Source organism: Plectropomus leopardus, chromosome 21, assembly GCF_008729295.1.
Source record: "Plectropomus leopardus isolate mb chromosome 21, YSFRI_Pleo_2.0, whole genome shotgun sequence".
Lineage (NCBI taxonomy): Eukaryota > Metazoa > Chordata > Actinopteri > Perciformes > Serranidae > Plectropomus > Plectropomus leopardus.
The window spans coordinates 21,989,618-22,008,618 of record NC_056483.1 but is presented as its reverse complement, the minus strand read 5'-3'; the positions used below and the strand labels follow the sequence as shown (position 1 = coordinate 22,008,618).

The window sequence follows — 19,001 nt, the reverse complement described above, 5'->3', positions numbered from 1 at the left end:
TCATGTCATGCTGTATGTTTGTTCTGACCTGACGAGGGACTGCAGATGCAAATTAGCTTAAAACTATAATCTGGTACGGTGCATCAAATGGTAACATTTATGTTGTCCTGTACATGGTCCCTTCTAAATAAAATAAAATAAAATAAAATAAAATTTGATTGTAGAGTTGCCCACTGCACATTTATTCAGCCCCTCCTGCCCCGCTCTTACTCCTGTCTATCAGACCACAAATGAGACAAGAATTTGCTTGCTAGCAACGCTCCCTCTGCCTTGCTCCCTGCCGCTGTGGAATGTTTCCCCAAGATTAACGCAGGAACGCAACTGTAGTGGCTTGAATCCTGGCAAACCTCCCCACACTGAGTGTCACAGTGGACCGAGTCCAACCTAGACAACAGCAGCAGTGGGGGTTGTCTCTGCTGTTCAGTTGCCAGCAAGGTGGTTTGGACTGAGACAGTGGTGAAATGAAGGCGATGCTCTGGCTAAGATTAGCCACACTACCTGTTCAAGGTAGTGGGAATATCACTCCGTTATACCGCCTTGATGTTCTGTATATAACATCCAATCCTGCAAAGGGGAGACAGCGTGGTCTCGCCTCTGAGCCGGGAATGGAGGTAGTAACAGAGCCGCAATGAGTTCTGTGTAAAACGTAAAGAAAGACATGACCATGAGTGTGACTTTTGATGACATGTTTATGCATGTGACTCACCACGAGAGATTTAAAAAGGCAGCTTTTAGCATAGCAGCTAAAAAAAAAAAATCATAGAAAAAGAAAAGCAAACTGGATAAACAGTGAGATCCGGGAGCTCCCTACCCTTTGAGCAGAGGATGAGATCAGCCGCCATAAGAAAAGGGAAATGATTGGCATTGACATGTTATGCCTTTGTTATTGTTTAGGAAGTGCTACCGACACTTTTGTTTTATGTCACATTAGAGGCGAATGCTCTTGTGTTCAATGTCGCGCCTGTCATGCCTCCTTTGATTGCAGCATGCCGTGATGCAGTGTATTATCACACACTGGAGTGAATGATGCTGCTGTTGGTTGGTTCTGTGTAACAGTGCAGGGGTGGTATAAAGGGGGGAATTATTGCGGCCCCATGGTGCGATCTCTGTGTAAAAGACGCCTCTGGCTCCACTTAGTTGAAGGCTAAACTATTAGCAACAATTTCTCTTCATTATGAAATGTTCTGGAAGGGCCTCACACAGATCAACTTAAGACCAAGAGCCCCCCACTCCCCATTAAGAATCTGCACCTGACAGACCAACTGAGAGAGTTCTACTTTGGATGTGAGAGACTATGGGACTGTTCTGACACCATCCCCCTTGACTCCTTTCACCAACCCCAGACCACATGCTTCCCCTCCCCCACCTCAGCAGGGGCCCTGGCTTCTGTACAACTGCCCATCCCAGAGGACCCCTCCTCCTCCTCCTCCTAAGGGCTGTAGCTATTCTTCTACAGCCAAAGTGAATACAGCCGTGTTTCCCAAATGTTTTCAGTATATTACCTTAGGAACCAAAAGACACACCTACAAAAAAGTACCTAGAGCCTAGACCTGTTTTCACCACAGGCAGTGCTCTTACATGTGGGCCAGGTTGTTGCCACTTACTGCCCTGTCCAGCAGCACTTGCTGTATTAGCTTTTAATCGGTTATACAAGTGAAGTCTGCACCCTGTTTATCATCCACAGAATGGGGCTGAAGTGTTGATTCTCTACTGACCAATGAACAGACTGCAGCATTTCTAGCCATTTCTAGTGGTTGTGAAAAAGGTACCATCCACCACTTTTCACAATTAAGTAAACCGACCTGCTTGGTGGAAACACAACTCAACACAATACTTTAGAAAGAAAAAGTCCCTTTTTTCACTAAAACTTATTTAAAAAAAACAAAACAAAAAACTTTTCTTATATTATCTGCACAAATCCCACATCTTTAAGGGTTAGAGGTTAGAGTTCAGCTGCAGAGGAGCAACCTCAGAGCTGATTCAGTGTCCTGCTCATCAACATGCAAAAAAAGCAAAATATCATTTTCTCTCTCCCTGTGCTTTCATCACAACACTCCTGTTGCGTTCAGTTCCTAATCGCAGCTGCATTATCATTCCCTCCACCTTCATGAAGGAGGTCACAGCTGATTGAATCAGTTGAGTAGACGGACAGACAGGATCTACTCCACACAATCATAATACTCATTACAGTCAACATTCTCTACCTCAGTGCTCCTTTAAGAGAGCGAAGTAATGAGGGAAGAGGAGGGGGCTGACACAGGAATACATAATACATTCTCATGGATGCTTGTCCAATTTGTTTTTTTTTGTTACTTCAGTGGCTCACTTATTATACTGAAATGAATCAGGATTCCAGCGATGGAATTTTGCATTTGCACTTGGACTGTGCTCCCAAACGCAGTTCCTCTATGCTTCTGTGAGGCTTCACAGACAACAATGAGGCACTGATTATGCTCCGAGGGGCAATTTTGAAAAGAATTAGGATGCTGGAAAGGCATCCTGTTCTTATAAGCAGAGATATTTTTAGTAAAGTGTACTTTCTGAGCTGAGAGAATGAAACAGCTTACAATGCAGGGAAAAACTGTTGTTGTAAAGATAGTAAGGATGACATCCACTGACTCATGCACGGCATTACATGCTTACATCAGCAGGTGTCAAGTGTGTGACATGTTTATGTTGATAGTTGTGTATGTCTGTGTGTGCATGTGGATCTGTATTTGCATGCGTGTGTGTGTGTGTCCAACGTCATATCTGACTCAAAGCCCTAATAACACCGGTGCAAAGAAAGAGAACATGTGAATGGGATCATGCCAGAGTGTGTGCACATGTGAGCAGAGGCATCCTATGTGCTGTGACTCACAGAGTCCAAGCTGAGGTCAGCTGTATACAGCAAGCATGCTGAAAGCACTCCTTCAGTCTGAATGCAGGGTGCCTTTTTTGTGTCCACTGACAGGTGTGACTCACTGTCTCTGTGGGTTTCAACTTGTATGCGAAAAGAGTGTGTTAACCGCCATGCATTTTGGCAAACTGATGGAGCTCCATGCATGCTGCAAATACTTTAACCCTTTGAAACCTGAGAAAATACCCTGGAATTCTCTCAGAAACATGGGAAGAAGGAAAGAGTACAAAAAAGTACTTGAAAAGTTGAATACTACTACTACTACTACTACTACTACTACTAACTTTATTTATATAGGACCTTTAAAAACAGAGTTCACAAAGTGCTTTGACAAACAAAGCAATAGCAAAAATGGAATACATAGGCAATACAACGACAGAAAGCCAAACAGTCCTACTAGCGAGACAAAATTAGGATAGAGTTAAGATGAAATTAAAACAAGAGTAATGCAAGATGCAGGATGCAAAATGTCAATATAACATTATACAAAGAAATACAAAAAAAACAATAAAAACATAAAACACAACAATAAAAGGAAATAAATAAATTAAACAAATAAAATAGGTGAAATCAATAAAAAGAAACAAAAAATAATTAAAAAAGGAAACAACGCAAGCAAGACTGGGGAAAATGCTTAAACATTTCTAATTATTCTGTAACATAAATTTAAATATGTAATTATTAAAAATGTAGTTGTTTTTTTTTACCCTAGATTTATAAATAAAATCTAAATCTACTGATTTCTTGTTACTTGTGAAAGGCGCGTGAAAGCAACACAAGATAAGTGATGACGCTTCAGGTTTCAAAGGGTTAACCTGTCTGTTGCACATTTGGCCGTGTGTGTGTGCGTGTGTGTGTGTGTGTGTGTGCGTGTGCATATTTTTTATGATACTCACATCAGTCCTATTTTCTTTGATGATGTCGGACCATGCATGCTGAGACAAAGTCTTCACATCATCCTATTAACGTACAATGCAAGCTCAAAATCCTCCTCTAGCCTTTTTCTGTGTACATGTGTGTATTCATGCCCAACACTCACTCATCAATATGAACAGACTGGGTGTAAACACACAGGATTTGGGTGCGTGAGGATGGGTACTCACAGCATTCATGTCGATGCCGTTGGTGTAGGACCAGGCGTGCTGGAAATACTCCTCCAGCCTCTGCCTGAGCGGGTTGGGGATCTGGTGGAAGCGGATGAACTCCCTGACTCGGAGCATCTGGGTGTGGTAGCGGGCTGTCCCAGAGTAAAGCCGCTGGATGATGGCCGACACGTTTCCAAAGATACTGGCGTACATCAGGGCTGCGGGTGGGAGACGGGGACAGGGTGAGACGTGAGGGGAGGGTTTGGAAGTGTGAGGAAGGAGGACAGGAGAGAATGACATATACATTAACAGAGTATAGGGACATGCGGGCACTCAATACACTGATATGACCTGACATATTTCTGGCTGACTGTCTTCTCCATCTGAAAAGATATATATTAAGCTTGACACCTTTGGGTGATATGTTTGATGAAAATACTGTTAGTGGATAAGGGCAAGGAAATGGTAAAGAGAACAGAGAAGAGAGAGGAAACTCATACAGCTGATGGTATAATAAAGGAGAATAGTGATAATATTATAATATATAACATAATAAATCAGAGCTGAAGATACAATGGCATCTTTGCACTGTATGTACACTGTGAAGTAAAGATATGTATATGTGCATATGTATACACATCTTCGTAAGGTTGACCAGTTCAGGATAAATGAAATTCGATACAGGGGAGTTGGTGGTAGGATTAGTCACATGACTGCAGTGGGCGTGGCCTCCAATATGTCATGGGACAAAAAAACAATAAAAGTCAAAACTTTATGCTAAAATATATCATTTTAGTTCAAGAAGTCAACTGTTTGTTATTAGAAAAAAACACAATGACTGTGATGTATGTAACAGAATGCAAAACATTATATGTTGCATAAAAATCCCTTTACTTTATTCATTTCATCAGTATGGTGCCTATTACTGTCTGCATAACATGCATGTCAGATCTCTCCCTCTCCATGGCTGCCTGCAGCTACACTTAACCTGTCCTCAAGACTAAAGCTTCTCTTTTATTTAAAAAAGAATACACTCAGAAGAGAACTGCATGTCAATTAAATTAAATAAAAATAAAATATACGCACTTTATATTTCAAACGTAATTGCATATTGTTTATAGCAGTAATGGTAAAGTTTACTTCAGAAAGTCACTACAAGTGGTTTATATCTCCCTGGAAACAGGAAAACAATGACATTCAGGGGCTCCTTACCCTCTCAGCAGAGGACGAGATCAGCTGCCATATCACAGAGATGGTAAATGATTGTCATTGCCAAGTTAATGCCGTTGTTATTGTTTATAAAGCGATGGAGAGGTGTACATTTTATGTTCCACTAGAGGCCAAAGCTGTTGTGCTAAACGTCAAGCCTCTTACTCCACTTTTGCCTCCTGGATGCCAGCTCGTTGTTTAAAATCACACACTGGAACTGAATTATACTGCTGTTATTTAGTCCTGTGCAAATATGCAAAGGCAGCCTAAAGAAGGGACTTTATAGCTGCTCTGTAGCATAATGTCTGTGTAAAAAGGGCTAATGTTTCAAACGTGTGGCTTCATTCTAAATATCAGATGGATTAAAATATATAGAATATTTTGGGGTAACATTAGACTAATAATTCATTAATGTATTGAAGCTCAGTTAGAGATGAATAAAATAGATATGTTGGCTTTAAGGAAGACAGTGTCCTAGTTTACAAGACGGATTAACCATTATGTACAATGTCCTTTTAAACGTCTTTTCAGCAGCTAAGATTGTAATGATTTTTTTTAAAATTCAGAGTGCACTTTATTCTGGTGACAGCTGCAGCTTGTTGCATGTATCTTCGTTATGTGATTAATTATTCATGACAATTTATCAGCGCTCCAATAAATAATACATTCAGTGCAGCATTTTTTAACAGTGTCACCAAGTCAGGTCTCCTCAGCATTTTCACCTTTGAGTCTCACAGCATACAGACACAGCTTGTTCATATTAATTGTTACTGTAACAGTTCATTTTTGAGAGAAACAAGATAAGATTTGGGATTTGGGACAGCTGCTTGTAATTTGGGACTGTCCCAATTTTTTCAGGAACCACTAAGACTCACTGAAACTGTTCAAATGCAAAAAAAAAAGAAAGTGTTAAGCAAATAAAGTTATTTTCATCAAGTTGTCATTCTACGCTTCAATTTGATTATACGGGCCCATTTGCTTTTCAGTATTATAGGATGCACTTGTGAGTGTCTTGTGAACATGATTCATGGACTGCAATCTGTGAAAGTTAACCCCCTAAACCCAAGAGCCTGGTGTGCTACAAAATCCAAAACAGGAGGGAAGTCGTTGTCTTGCTCAATAGTCACTCTACTCATTGACTTACTGTGACCCGGTGTGTTAGGCTAGTGTGGACTGAAGTCATTAAAAGACCATTTCAGACCTTTTTCCAAGTTTATCTTAAATCAATACTTTGTGTTACTTTCCCTCCACCGCAGCTCAGTAAGGCAACACTTTCTGTGGGAATACAAGGGGTGACTTTGGCACTAAAAAGACTGCAGCTTTGGAAAATACCCATTTGATTTGGACCACTCAGGCTGGTCAAGCTCTACTTTAGTCTGGGTAGAACTTTAGAGAAGCGTTACAGCACCAAATGAGGACTTTTATATTGTTTTATATCATGTAAGTTCCCGTAGGAGAAGATCTATTTATAGCCAGGAGAAATGATTACACCAACAAAGTATTATCTTAAAGTGTAGTTTCACTTTTTCTCTGGTCTATCCTAACACAGCACTCACATGCCCATATGTATAATGAAAATGTTTTTGGTTGCTTGAATTGCTCCTCCTGTTCATAGTGACAATTTCAATGGAAGTGATGGTGGACTGAATCCTCTTTCTGTTGAAAAATGCTTTCTAAAGTTCAGCTTGTCAGTTGAGGAAGAGTTCATAACATGATTTTTCTTTTAAAAAGACTGCAACTTTGGTTGATATTAACACATTTTCATCCCAAGTTGTCACATGCTGCCGCTTTGTCAGTGGCCTTTCATGTCTACATATTACACTCTAAGTATCCTTCCGTATCCTTCCGTGTCTGCTATTGACATTCGGGGATGCAGCTACTGTGATGTCAACACAAGCACATGGTGAGATGAAGCTGCATGTGGTTATGTTTGGGCAGCAAAAGCACATGGCAACCAACGCCAGGAGGTCAACAAACACAAATGTTGGCATGGATGTTTAGGATTAGGCAAAAGAGGCACATGGTAAAGTGTAGAAAATAAAACACTTTCAGACGGGACGTAAATACCAGACTGAGGTTCACTGGACCCATCCACCGCCCATCCTGTCTGACCTATAGGAACCTTTTGCTCTTTATATCATGTTGTTAGCGGCCGTTTGACAACCTGACACCGTCCAGCGGTGTATCATCTGTCTGACTACGTGCTTAAGTGACGCCACCCATCTGCTTGTCTGCGTATAGTTATATCGCAACTGGTTCTGTTTAGCTACGTCTCCTGCTAACACCATCTCACAGTGTATCACTAGGAGGTGAAAGGTGGCTTTTGGAGTCGGGATCTTACGCCAAAATCACTGCAAAAGCAGTATTATTCAACATTATTTGACAACTTTATAATGAAAACAGGCTGATGATATCCACTTGATTTGTCAGATTGCTAAATATTAGCTTCAGATGAAATTTTGAATGTGTTTTTAAACAGAACTTCACACACACTCATGTTCTGTGGTGTATTCACAGATAACATAATATCCAACGAATAGTTCCTACATGACACTGCTTGCAACAAGTCTGTGGGTATTATAGTTCTTCAAAATCAAATTTATTTTTGGTGCTTTTTATACCATCTAGTTCAATTACATTTGAGAGAAGGCTATGGCCAGAACAATCTGGATTAATAAAAGCAGTCCCAGTAAGAATTATTCCATCCTCTGGAGAGCAGATAGAGCAGGAGTTTGAATGATCTAAAAGGCTTCTGTCTGCAGAGGACAGAGTGTTTGCTGTCGTCTCCTTCATGAGCCTCCCTGTTTGTCCTGTTGTCACATTGGATCCTGCAAACATCTCAACCTCTGTCAGCTCCCATCACTGTCCGCATCACACACTGAAACTGCTGTCTGTGTGAGGATGTGTATTTTCACGTGTGTCACATGGGACACAATCAATCGCTTGGATTCAGTTAGGTTAAAAATTATTTAAAAATAATTGCGAATATTATTTTAAAAAGAGCATACACATTGTGTAAAAAGAGAACATATTTAAAACAAAGTATAAATATCTCAAAGTTGCAGTAAATGCATTTAATTAACACAAAAAAGCATGATATTGATTAAATTAAATATGATAAAACAACGTTCCCATTTAACTTTTTGACTGATATCAAGTGATTTTATTTTAAGAGAGATTTGTTCATGTACCTGACATGATTTATATTTAAGAATTTAATTTATTGGCCTGAAATAAATAGCCTGATTTGTTTTTCAACCTAATACTCTACTTTAACAATCATCATTTCAATAATTTGAGTTGAAATGAGTGGAGTTGTCCTGCATCCTCTGTGGTTCTCTATGCCAAGTTGAGTTTCGGGAGGCATTAAGGCTGAAACCCGACAGAAACCCGATAGTTGAGAACTTGCCTCCAAGTCTTTGCTTTAACCTGTTGATAACCATAACCACAGTACAGTACATGCTTTTTGCATAATGGGTACTTATGTGCAATCATGAGCCGTTACAAGTTTCCAGTCCCTTTTTAGACCGAGGACTACTTTTAAATATTATATTCATTTTTTTTTATCCTATGCTTTGCCTGATCAATGAGGTCCAGGGCTCTGCCAGCCTGCAGAGGTAATTACTCTGTAGAGAGGAAGCTGAGCTGATAAGCATGAGAGGGGATATTACAATCCCCACTGACGAAGTTTATTAATAAATCATTAAGAGATATGCTTTCAGAATAAAAAGTATGATCTATGGCTACGTCCAGCCGCTGTAATTATAGAAAGGATACTACATAAGAAAAAATCTTTTAAACTTTCCAACTCTCTGACATGATGTAGTGTGAAGTAATTCTTGCTATGCTGACTGCAGTCTGAAGAAATATTAAAGAAGAGGACGACTTAAAACGGGGAATGTTCCCACGAAAGTTAGAGTACAGGACATGAGGCTGCATTTGTTAATTTCAGTGCCCATGTCGGAAGCCAGCAAACAGCTGCCTTTATGATAATATCAGTACTTACATCCTATGAGCATGACGCAGATGGAGAAGATCTTCTCAGAGTTGGTGTTTGGGGACACGTTTCCAAATCCCACGCTGGTCAGGCTGCTGAAGGTGAAGTACAGAGCTGTGACGTACTTGTCTTTAATGGAGGGTCCTGAACCTGGAGCAGAAATGTAGAGATGACACAAATATTTCAAAAAGTTTTAAATCAGAGGTTAGATTTGATGATTAATATGCAGCTTTAAGCATATTAATCATCAAATTTAACTAAGCTAAGCAGCACACAAATTATCACTACAATATTTCTACATTATTGTCCCTCCAAGTACCTAGGACCGAGCTGTTGTAGTGTTTTCCCAGTTGGTCCCCCAGCGTGTGGAGCCAGCCGATTGAACCATTCCTCTCTACGCTCCCGATGGCATACCTGGAAAAAAAACAAACAGTTACAATATTTTTGGATGTATATAAATATTGATGTCAGCAATAATTAGCCTGCAATAGTGGTTATACAAAGAAGCACACTAAATTAATTTTCAAATCTGTAATAGTGTAATCAAAATGTAATTTCTTTGACTAATATTGTTTGAGAATTTTTGAAACCTTTTAAATACTCATCTTCTGCAGGATACATTTCTATGATTTTATTTGTGCTTGACAACACACTCTAGACCTCGACAAAAAAAGGGAAACTCCATATTTTTAAAGGGGCTCTAAAAAAAATTCAGAACGTACTAATTAGTCAGAGGTCATTGCACATGTTTGTCAACATGGAGGTAGCTATCAGTGCTAATAGTGCAAATAGTGCTAGTGATGGAAACAGTGTTGACAGAGTTAATGGTGCTAATGTGGAGGGAATAGGTGATACTCTTCCGCAACAACGGCATCCCAACAGAGGGATGCAGGGATGATTTCTTTTTTGTTGTAGGCCAACCAGGAAGTTGGCATCGCCCTGGTTCCCTTGACAAAAAGCTTACAGGATTTTTCCATTGTATTCTAGAATATTACAGAACATAAGCTCTGTGGTAAAGTTAATGAAACTTAAACTCTTTGCTCAGGAAGATAACAAACTACTCTAGGATCTCATTACTTCATTGTCAGCCCCATAGCGAGACTGTAAAGCTGTCCCAGCATGATGATGCTTCAAACTTAGGGGTGGGGTATTTACTGCCGTATTTTATGTCATAGAACAAAATGAGAAAAATCTCTTGAGCTTTTGATAACCACAGCGTCCACTGACTTGGAGACGTGGGAACTGGGAGTGCAAGAATGCTAACTCAGTTTCAGGTAGTGTAAGCTAGTGTTAGTGTTAGCTAGTGGTAATTAGCTAAACAGTTAAATAGACACAAACAGGCTCACATGTACTAACATACACATGCTGCTGAAGAGTCTACCATAACAAAGAACAGAGAAGCTCAGATATAACACACACAGAAGGCAAGGTCTACTAATGACAATTTGGGTATCCCTCTGTGTCTATGCTGAAGGATGGTGTTACCGTGATGTCTACAAATGGTGTGATGATGCAGCACAGTCCTTATGTTGACACAACAGCCCATGACAACCAACAAGAGCATCATCATGCTTAGGATTAGGCAACAAAGTAACCGATGTTTAGGTTTAGGCTTTTGGCATCACACTCGTATGCCGAAAGCACTGACATAGCGGACGTATTTGACGAGCTTGAAGCGAGAACGGGCTGGCTCAGGACACCATTACTCCACTATACCGGTCATTGCAAAGAGTGGTTTGCTGCTATATTATTGTTCTGAATATCGTACAGAGCTCTTTTAATGTTTTCTAATCAAGCTGAGAATTTGAATACTGTGACAACACTACCAGTTCAGATGTATGCACACAGAGACCTGATTCTTCCCACATCACTCCTCTGTAAATCTAATCTGATTCATCACACAGTCACTGTACCAGATGCAGGCCAGCCAGTGAGCGATGAGGGCGAAGGTGCACATGAGGAGGAAGAGGACAGCTGCGCCGTACTCCGAGTAGCGGTCCAGCTTCCTGGCTACGCGCACCAATCGCAGGAGACGAGCGGTTTTCAGCAGACCAATCAGAGTGGTGGTCTGCGTGGGAGAGACAGAGCACAGGTATTGGTGATGAGATAAGGTTTTGTAGAGCATGGCACCAAACAAAGTCCCTTGGCTGCGATATCTCCTCACAGCTTTCCCACCTGCTGTCATCCTGTCACACACACACACACGCAAACACACTTGCGCGCACACACACACACACACACACACAGGTGGGACAGCCGCAGCCTTGTCCCGATGTGATTCACTGCTGTGGAGGTGGTAAATCCTGACTCCCTTTCATTATTGTGGGCTGTCTACTCCCTCTCCTTTCTGCTTGTGTTTAGCTGGCCCCCTCCGTGTCCATACAAGAAATAAATAACAGGACGATCACTGCGCTGGCACAGAGCCTAGTCCTGCTCTGTGTGTGTGTGAGTGTGTGTGTCCTCACAGTAAATAATAGTTGTCTGGTGAGGAAAATCTCCACTTTCTTGGCTCTGTGGCTTCCTCCCGGACAGCCTCTGTGAAGTGAACGCTGGCAAAGCTTTCCCTGGATAGTATTTCAATGTTGGGGAGTTTCCACGTTCATTATGTTTAGCCTGGTGTGTGCCTTAATCACTCTAAATAGTAATTAGTTTTATTACTTACATGCTTCCCATTGCTTATAGATTCATTTCAAGTGATGCTTTCTCTGTCAATGGAATTAGCCTGTGCTGAGCTGCCCTGTGGAGCCAGCAATGTGGACCTCAGTGGTTTTTATCCGTATTATGTAGGAAGGTTCCTCAGAGGGCTTCAGCAACCTACAGTGTAACTTCTCCTTCCTCTCCCTCCCACCTCTTCCTCCAGACATCCACTTCCAACTTCCAATCAACACCTCCACCCCTTCACTTTTCTATCATTCAGCAAACCATAGAACCTCAGCGTCTTTTCAACCAGACTGAACTATACTGTGTATAGAGTGTCACTGTATGTTTCTGCACCTTTTCCCGCGTTACAAATGCAACCAGTGATTATTTTCATTGTTGATTAAAGGGATACTTCAACAGCTTTACATAACAAGTTCAGTTTACTCAACACAGAGTGCAATTTAAAAAGTATTTTACTGAAGTAAAGAGAGTCTCACATAATAGTAGGCCGTCTATGCAGTAAAAAGAGTCAAATACTTTTGAAATTTTTGCTACATTGCCAAAAAAACCTGAGAAAAAGGGTTTTTGCTCAAAAGGAAGAAAAACTACAGCTACCAGAATGCATTGGATCAGCAGACACCCTCCCTGGTGGGGGACATAATGTGACCTCATCCATTTGACACAATGGCGGCCGGCTGGATCTCGTGTTACAGTTAAATGGTAAGCTGTGACATGTTTCTAAAAACATTATAGGCGAGAAAATAGGCAACTCAGCAACAGAATCTTGGTTTATATTTGGTCAGTGTTGCTTAGTTTTACAGTTTAAGCTCCATTTTTTAAGCCTTTTTTTTGGTATGGCACCCACTTCCTGTTCACAAACTCACACTTTTAAGGCAAAATGGGGCATTAAAATATGTTTCTGAAAACATGAAAAGCATTAGCATTACAGGAAACATCACAGAGATTCAGCCATGTATGTTTGAGCCCCAGGCAGACTCAGATGAGGAGTCTTGTGCATTCATATTGGTAACTAGCAGACGTAGTATCAGAACAGTAAGTATAGTTAGCATATTGGGTGGTTTTATGGACATATCACAATAGCATAGTTGTTTAGCAAACTTGCCTGAACCTGAGTTTTTGTGATACCTTTTTATATTTCAAACCTTCTTAGCTGATTGCCGTCATACCCTTTCACTCATCTCCCATCCAAATGGATCAATGATCCAGCACAGAGGAAAGATATTGCTTATCTGGACATCCATACATGTATAGATGGTGATTCTAACAGTTTCTAAGACTCCATATTATCATTAAATTTCCAATTATGTTAAACAGAGATAAATAGAAAATTCAAACACCAGGGAAGCAAGGAATGTTTGTTTTTTTCCCTAACAAATCACAAAATTGTGGATTTATTTATTTTACAATAAAATACTTGATTAATCGACTTCTTCTTCGCCTTTTGAACACACTGCATTGCATGATGTAAGGTAGACATGTTTTATTTTGACGCTCCACCACAGCTGACTGCAAATCAACTTCCCCATGGAGACAATTAAATTATGAAACAAAAACTCAACCACCTCTGCTTCCCTCTTTCTTCCTCTTATTCCCCATCTTCCACCTCCCCGTCTCCCTCCTCCTCCTCTTCCTTCTTTGTACCTTCCTGTTCCTTTCTTTATTCCATAAGATGAAGACAGTGCAGCTACAGCATTCCTCTCTTGTTCTCTTTATCCCTCCATCTCCCCACCACTTGTCTTGTCCTCCCCGCATACCTTCTACATAAATAGCTAACTTCCCTCCGCTATGACATACCTCCTCCCCATTGCGGTAGATGAGCAGGTCAAAGGGAATAGCGGCCACCATGTCGATGAGGAACCAGCCTTTGAAGTAGTGGACGGCGATACGCACCGGATGGCTCACCACCTCATCGTTAGTGTTTACATATGTTGTCCTAAGAAGAACAGTGCACGATAGATTACAATGATTAACATAGTGTACTACTTTAGCCATTACCACTGTGAAAATCACTTTGTAGCATTTACTCTGATAACCATAAATCACAGGCTCTTATTTTACAACCAGCTCTAATCACAGTTTAATAAGGACATTTGCTACGACTAATTCTTCTACTAACACAGCTGCAGCTGTTTCTAATGCAAACGACACTGACATTATTGTTACTACTAAAAGACACTTTTTGGTAGATTACCAAGAAAACCACATAATTCTATTTTTTTAAATAGTGAAATTCATTGATCAGTTTAGTCATTAATTTATTGAATCATTAATGTTGTTGCTGTGGCTATTTAGTAAAAAAAAAAAAAGATTGTCCAACTTTCTGCCATGTTTTCCTGTTCTTTTGCTGTCTGGATGGACATGTTTGCGTGCTCACATGTGCAATAATTATGGCTAATTCTGGACTACTGTGGCTAACATGGACTTACGGCATCCTGTTAAATATTTTTTTAAGTGACAAAAATATAAAAAATGTCTGTAATATTACAGGGCGGCACATTTACATTAGTCGTGATTTTATGGAACTTGGTAGCTTAAAACATGCTAATATTACTTTGTAATTTTTGGCCCATTTTACCTGAATTTATTAAGTACTCACTTAAAGCCCTTCCCCCAAAGAAGAAAGAATTGTGAAAATGCTTTGATAATAAATCAAACATTTAATAAAATGCAACATCCTCCAGCTATGTTTGTTGTTATACCCTCATTATTTTAGCTGCAGTACTGTTATTACCAAAATAACAGAAAATCAATATGCTACGTGGCTTTCTTTCTGCTACGTGGATGTTCTTTGTAAACTGGAAAATCTTTTGTGTGTCCATACCAGCTGTCACAGACAAAAAAAGTTGTTGCAAGTCAAAAAACTTAATGACTTTTGACTCGTTTTTTCAAAACTAAAAAGAACTTGCAGTTCCACTTGGACTAACACAAATGACCTGTGACTTCACTAGGACTTGAGCTTTTTGACTTGAATATATTTAATACTTTACCTCAAGCCCAAAAGTTAAAAAATGTGTTATTTAAAGTGTGTCATGAATTAATTTATTTCCCGTCATTTCCTAAATGTGCAAACATTGGAAAATTCGAATCAGTTGATCGCTGAGCCCAAAAGAATGTTTGTGCCAAATCTGAAAAAAAAAAATCCCTCAAGGTGTTCCTGACATGTTGCATTCACAAGAGTAGGACAGACAGATGGATAACCCAAAAACAATAATGCCTCCAGCCTCTGTTATCGCCGGTGCGGAGGCATGAAAATGATACCAAAGATAATTTTGCTCATGTACAAAAACTATGTGTCAAAACAAAGACAAAAAAGAAGAAGAAAAATGCAGTATGCAAAACGTACAGGTCAAAAATTACAGATGGAGATGCAACAACTTCCAGCTCGGTTTTTGCACTTGAAGTTGCACAAAGAACAGTGTCAATGCCAACATAAACATAGAGAGCTAAAGCTAAGCTAACGTTGTAACTGTGTTAAAATGGAATTACATTTGGTGAAGAGCAAATTATGATGGAGCTCAAAAATCACAGTTTGGGACTTGATTTTGGACTTGAGTTCAAAGACTTGAGACATGATTGCAAAACAATTATTTGCCCCCACCTCTGACTACTACTACGACTATGATACTGTATACTTGTGTGTTTGAAGTCATACCTGAAGTTGATGAGGATGTCAATAATGAACATGATATCCACTATGAGGTCCACCACATTGAGGGGAGAGCAGTAACCACAACTCTGCATGGCTGCGTCTTCCTGAGAGGAGGGAGAAGAAAAGAAGAGAGACAAGGAAAAAAAGGGAATACAGGGGAGAGGAGAAAAAAAAGACAGGAGAAGAGAATTATGATCTAATGCTCTAAAAATAGAACAGTTCTGTGTGATTACCTCCTTCAAATGGATTAGCATTAAGGGTTTCAGGATCATTTGCATACATATGCAGACAAAACATGAAGACGTGACAGAAAAAAAACAGGGCTTTCAGCGGGAGGCAAATCTTAGGAGAAGCTGCGGGGCTCCAGAACACAAATCAGGAGGAAACAAAAGCTATAATAGATTTTTTTTCAATTTTTTTCCTTTACATACATTCTCCTAAGAAATACTTTGTATGTATCATCATTTCAAAGAAGACATTCTGTCACTTAGAGACATTGTCATAGTGCCCTTTTTGTCTATTCTGCTCCGTTCAGTAACTGAAATTATTATTATTAATATGAAGACATTGGTAGGCCTTTATTGTGAAGCTAACTAACTGTAGGAAGTGTTGACCATGTTAGCAAGTGAGAGCCAGTGTCCCTTCTGGGCTACTGTAGAACTGGTAGACTCCATGGAAGAGGACAGGCTCTGCATGTAGATATAAACAGCCCATTCTATGCATAGTTTCAGGTGATTATACACTAAAGAAACAAATATGAATATTATAAACAATTTTTGCCAATAGATGTCCCCAAATCCCTACACATTGGACCTGTAGCTCTTTAAAACTTGGGCAAATTGGCTTGATTTCTTTCAAAACATGGAAAGTAGGCCTGAGCAACTTAACAAGAAATTACCCAAATATTAGCAGGATATTAGTAAAAAGTTAAAAGAAAATTCAAATGAAATGATCACAAAAAAGTAAAATAACTGAAAAAGTAATTACAATACCCCTATAAAAAGTACTTAATTAAAAAATAAATTTTTTCTGTAGCCTAATTGTAATTATATAATTTAATCACAGTTATAATAATAATATAATAATATATATATAAAGAAGACTGATAAACACACACATATACATGATTATATATATATATATAAAATTGATATATATATATATATTGTCTTTTTTTTTGCATCCATCCATCCATATATACACACATATATATCTATATATATATATATATAGTAAAAGGTGAAAAAAAATATATATATTTTTTTTTGCAGTACATTTTATGCTAAGTTGCTACTTGTCTGTTTTCTCATGTTTTAGATAGAAACCTAACCACTTTGCTTATGTTTCAAAGGTCCTCATGCTTGTGAAAAGCATGTGAACGCAGCAAAAAATATCAATGCAGATTTGAACAGTTAGGCTGAACTAACTTAGGGAACTTTAATTAGAAAAATAGGATTTTTTTGACACCTTTAGTTAGAAAACTTTGTGACAAACAAACAGATTTTGTTGCATCTTGTAAGCATGTTCTGAAAGAGGAATAAAGTTGAATTCACATTACTTATAGCTAATTTACCTAAAAAAAAGAAAAAGAATAATGTATGTAGGGTCTTTGGCTGCATTCACATCAAATTCGGCAGCGTGGCTATTAGTTACAGGCATGTGTAATAGCGTGGGAGTGTCCATTAAATGGCCCATTTCTGTGGGGAGTGGAGAGTGGAGAGAAAGCCAATCTCCTGTCCCAGCAACTCTGTTATGTTCAGTAAGTTTGTTATTGTTGGCTTAAAAGATCTGCAGAATTCTTTTTGATTTGAACTAGTCAACTGTAGTATCTGCACTGCTCAAACAAAGCCAGAGCTCTGGCTATCTCTTTTAAGATAGTACACAAATACATTCTAAATAAAAGGGAGGGGCGGTGTTTTCAGAACACCCAATTTGGTTTGAATGCAGCCTTAGGATCCTATGTTGCCCTTTGTAGGAATTTTGTGATCGGTGATTGGGCAATATAAATGAAATTGACTTGACATGACAGCTGTCTCATTAGTGATTCTATCCTTGGACGAGACCCCACCTGGTCGCTGAGGAGGAATGCGGCTGAGTAGGGCGTCAGGATGGCGGTGTAGATGACCAGCAGCAGGATAAGCCAGTCCCACACTGCCTTGAACGGGCTGTAGTGCAACACCGTCCAACTGTGGATGCGAGGAGCCTGCAGCTTGTACTCCGGCAACACATCTGCACCCAGAGACAGCACCTGGGGAGAGAGACGGGGACAGAGAGGCAATCAGACACTGAAAAATCAGAGACAGGAAGGAGAGGAAGGCAAGTTATGAGGCAAATAAAGATGGAAGAAGGAAAGAAGGATGAAGGAGAAAAAAATGATAGAAAAGAAGAGTAGAGACATTATCACCATGAGACTGTTAGAGGTAGTGTGGTGGAAAATGAGCTAAGCACACAAACATTTGCACATAGCCTGAGTTCATATAGCTGCTTCATGAAATATACATGGAGTTCCATGTCATGAGTGCGGTGCTTATTCAGTGGCCATAACAACAGCATTTTGCAATTACAGCGATCGAGCCAGTGTCCTCTAAAGATGACAAGAGCTGTTGTGAAGGCACTGACCCTCTTGAGGTTACCCTCCCAGGCAGCGTGTTGCCCACACACAGTCGTTCTCAAACCGCACATTAATGTAGGAACACACATATGGACGCACACAGTTAGCAGCCATGACTCCAGTCATGTCCTTCTCTCTAACAGTGGCTCGAATACAGGGGCTCTGACTCAAACAGGCAAACAGCTGCATATAACTGTATTCAGAACACACACTGTATATACAAACACATCTTTTTTCTCCATCTTACACTCCACACAAACACATAAAACACCAAACACACACCAGGAATAAAATCTTGGGTATTATGGAGCAGTTCTAAGTAGCTTTACTTGCAGTAATGTATTCCAGCGTCTGCGCTGCACTCGCCCTGGACAAGAGCAGGAATGAATCAGTATACAGACGCATTAGCACAGCCTGCCTTGTGTCTCTGCTTAATAGAATCACACAGTGAGCTGCAGAAAGCAAGGGCAGGAAAAACACTGAGAGCTGAAACACAGGAGAAAAATTCAGAAGTGGTTTTTGATTGACTTTCACTGTGTGCTGTTATACAAACAAAGTGTTGTGTATGGATCCATAAACAGCAGAATGTGGAAAACGGAAAAATGCATTAAAACTGAAGTGCCTTATGCTGGACAATAATGTTGCTGTTATGGTGGCACATGTATCCCTCTAATAAATACAATATAATGCATTCCAATACAACACCAAAACTCTGGGCTAGAGGTGAATCATTACCTCTCAGACATCGGGCCCTATTTTAATGATGTATAGTGGATGGTAGGGTGCCTTGCGGCCACCTAACCATTTTCTAATTCAAAATAACAATAAAGTGATTCATACTGAGAATTGTTTTGCACTTGTACTTTATATAAGGTACCAGAGTGCATAAA

General features: G+C 39.7%; 1 protein-coding gene across 1 annotated transcript in view; it reads right to left on the bottom strand.

The window, feature by feature from the left end:
* Nucleotides 1–19,001, bottom strand: part of kcnh2b (potassium voltage-gated channel, subfamily H (eag-related), member 2b) — a 354,032-nt gene that overhangs the window by 14,357 nt on the left and 320,674 nt on the right. The window contains 8 exon segments of the mRNA XM_042510198.1: nucleotides 3,796–3,858; nucleotides 4,003–4,202; nucleotides 9,200–9,340; nucleotides 9,510–9,604; nucleotides 11,104–11,258; nucleotides 13,646–13,784; nucleotides 15,504–15,604; nucleotides 17,569–17,748. Coding sequence (XP_042366132.1) covers nucleotides 3,796–3,858; nucleotides 4,003–4,202; nucleotides 9,200–9,340; nucleotides 9,510–9,604; nucleotides 11,104–11,258; nucleotides 13,646–13,784; nucleotides 15,504–15,604; nucleotides 17,569–17,748 — 1,074 coding nt within the window.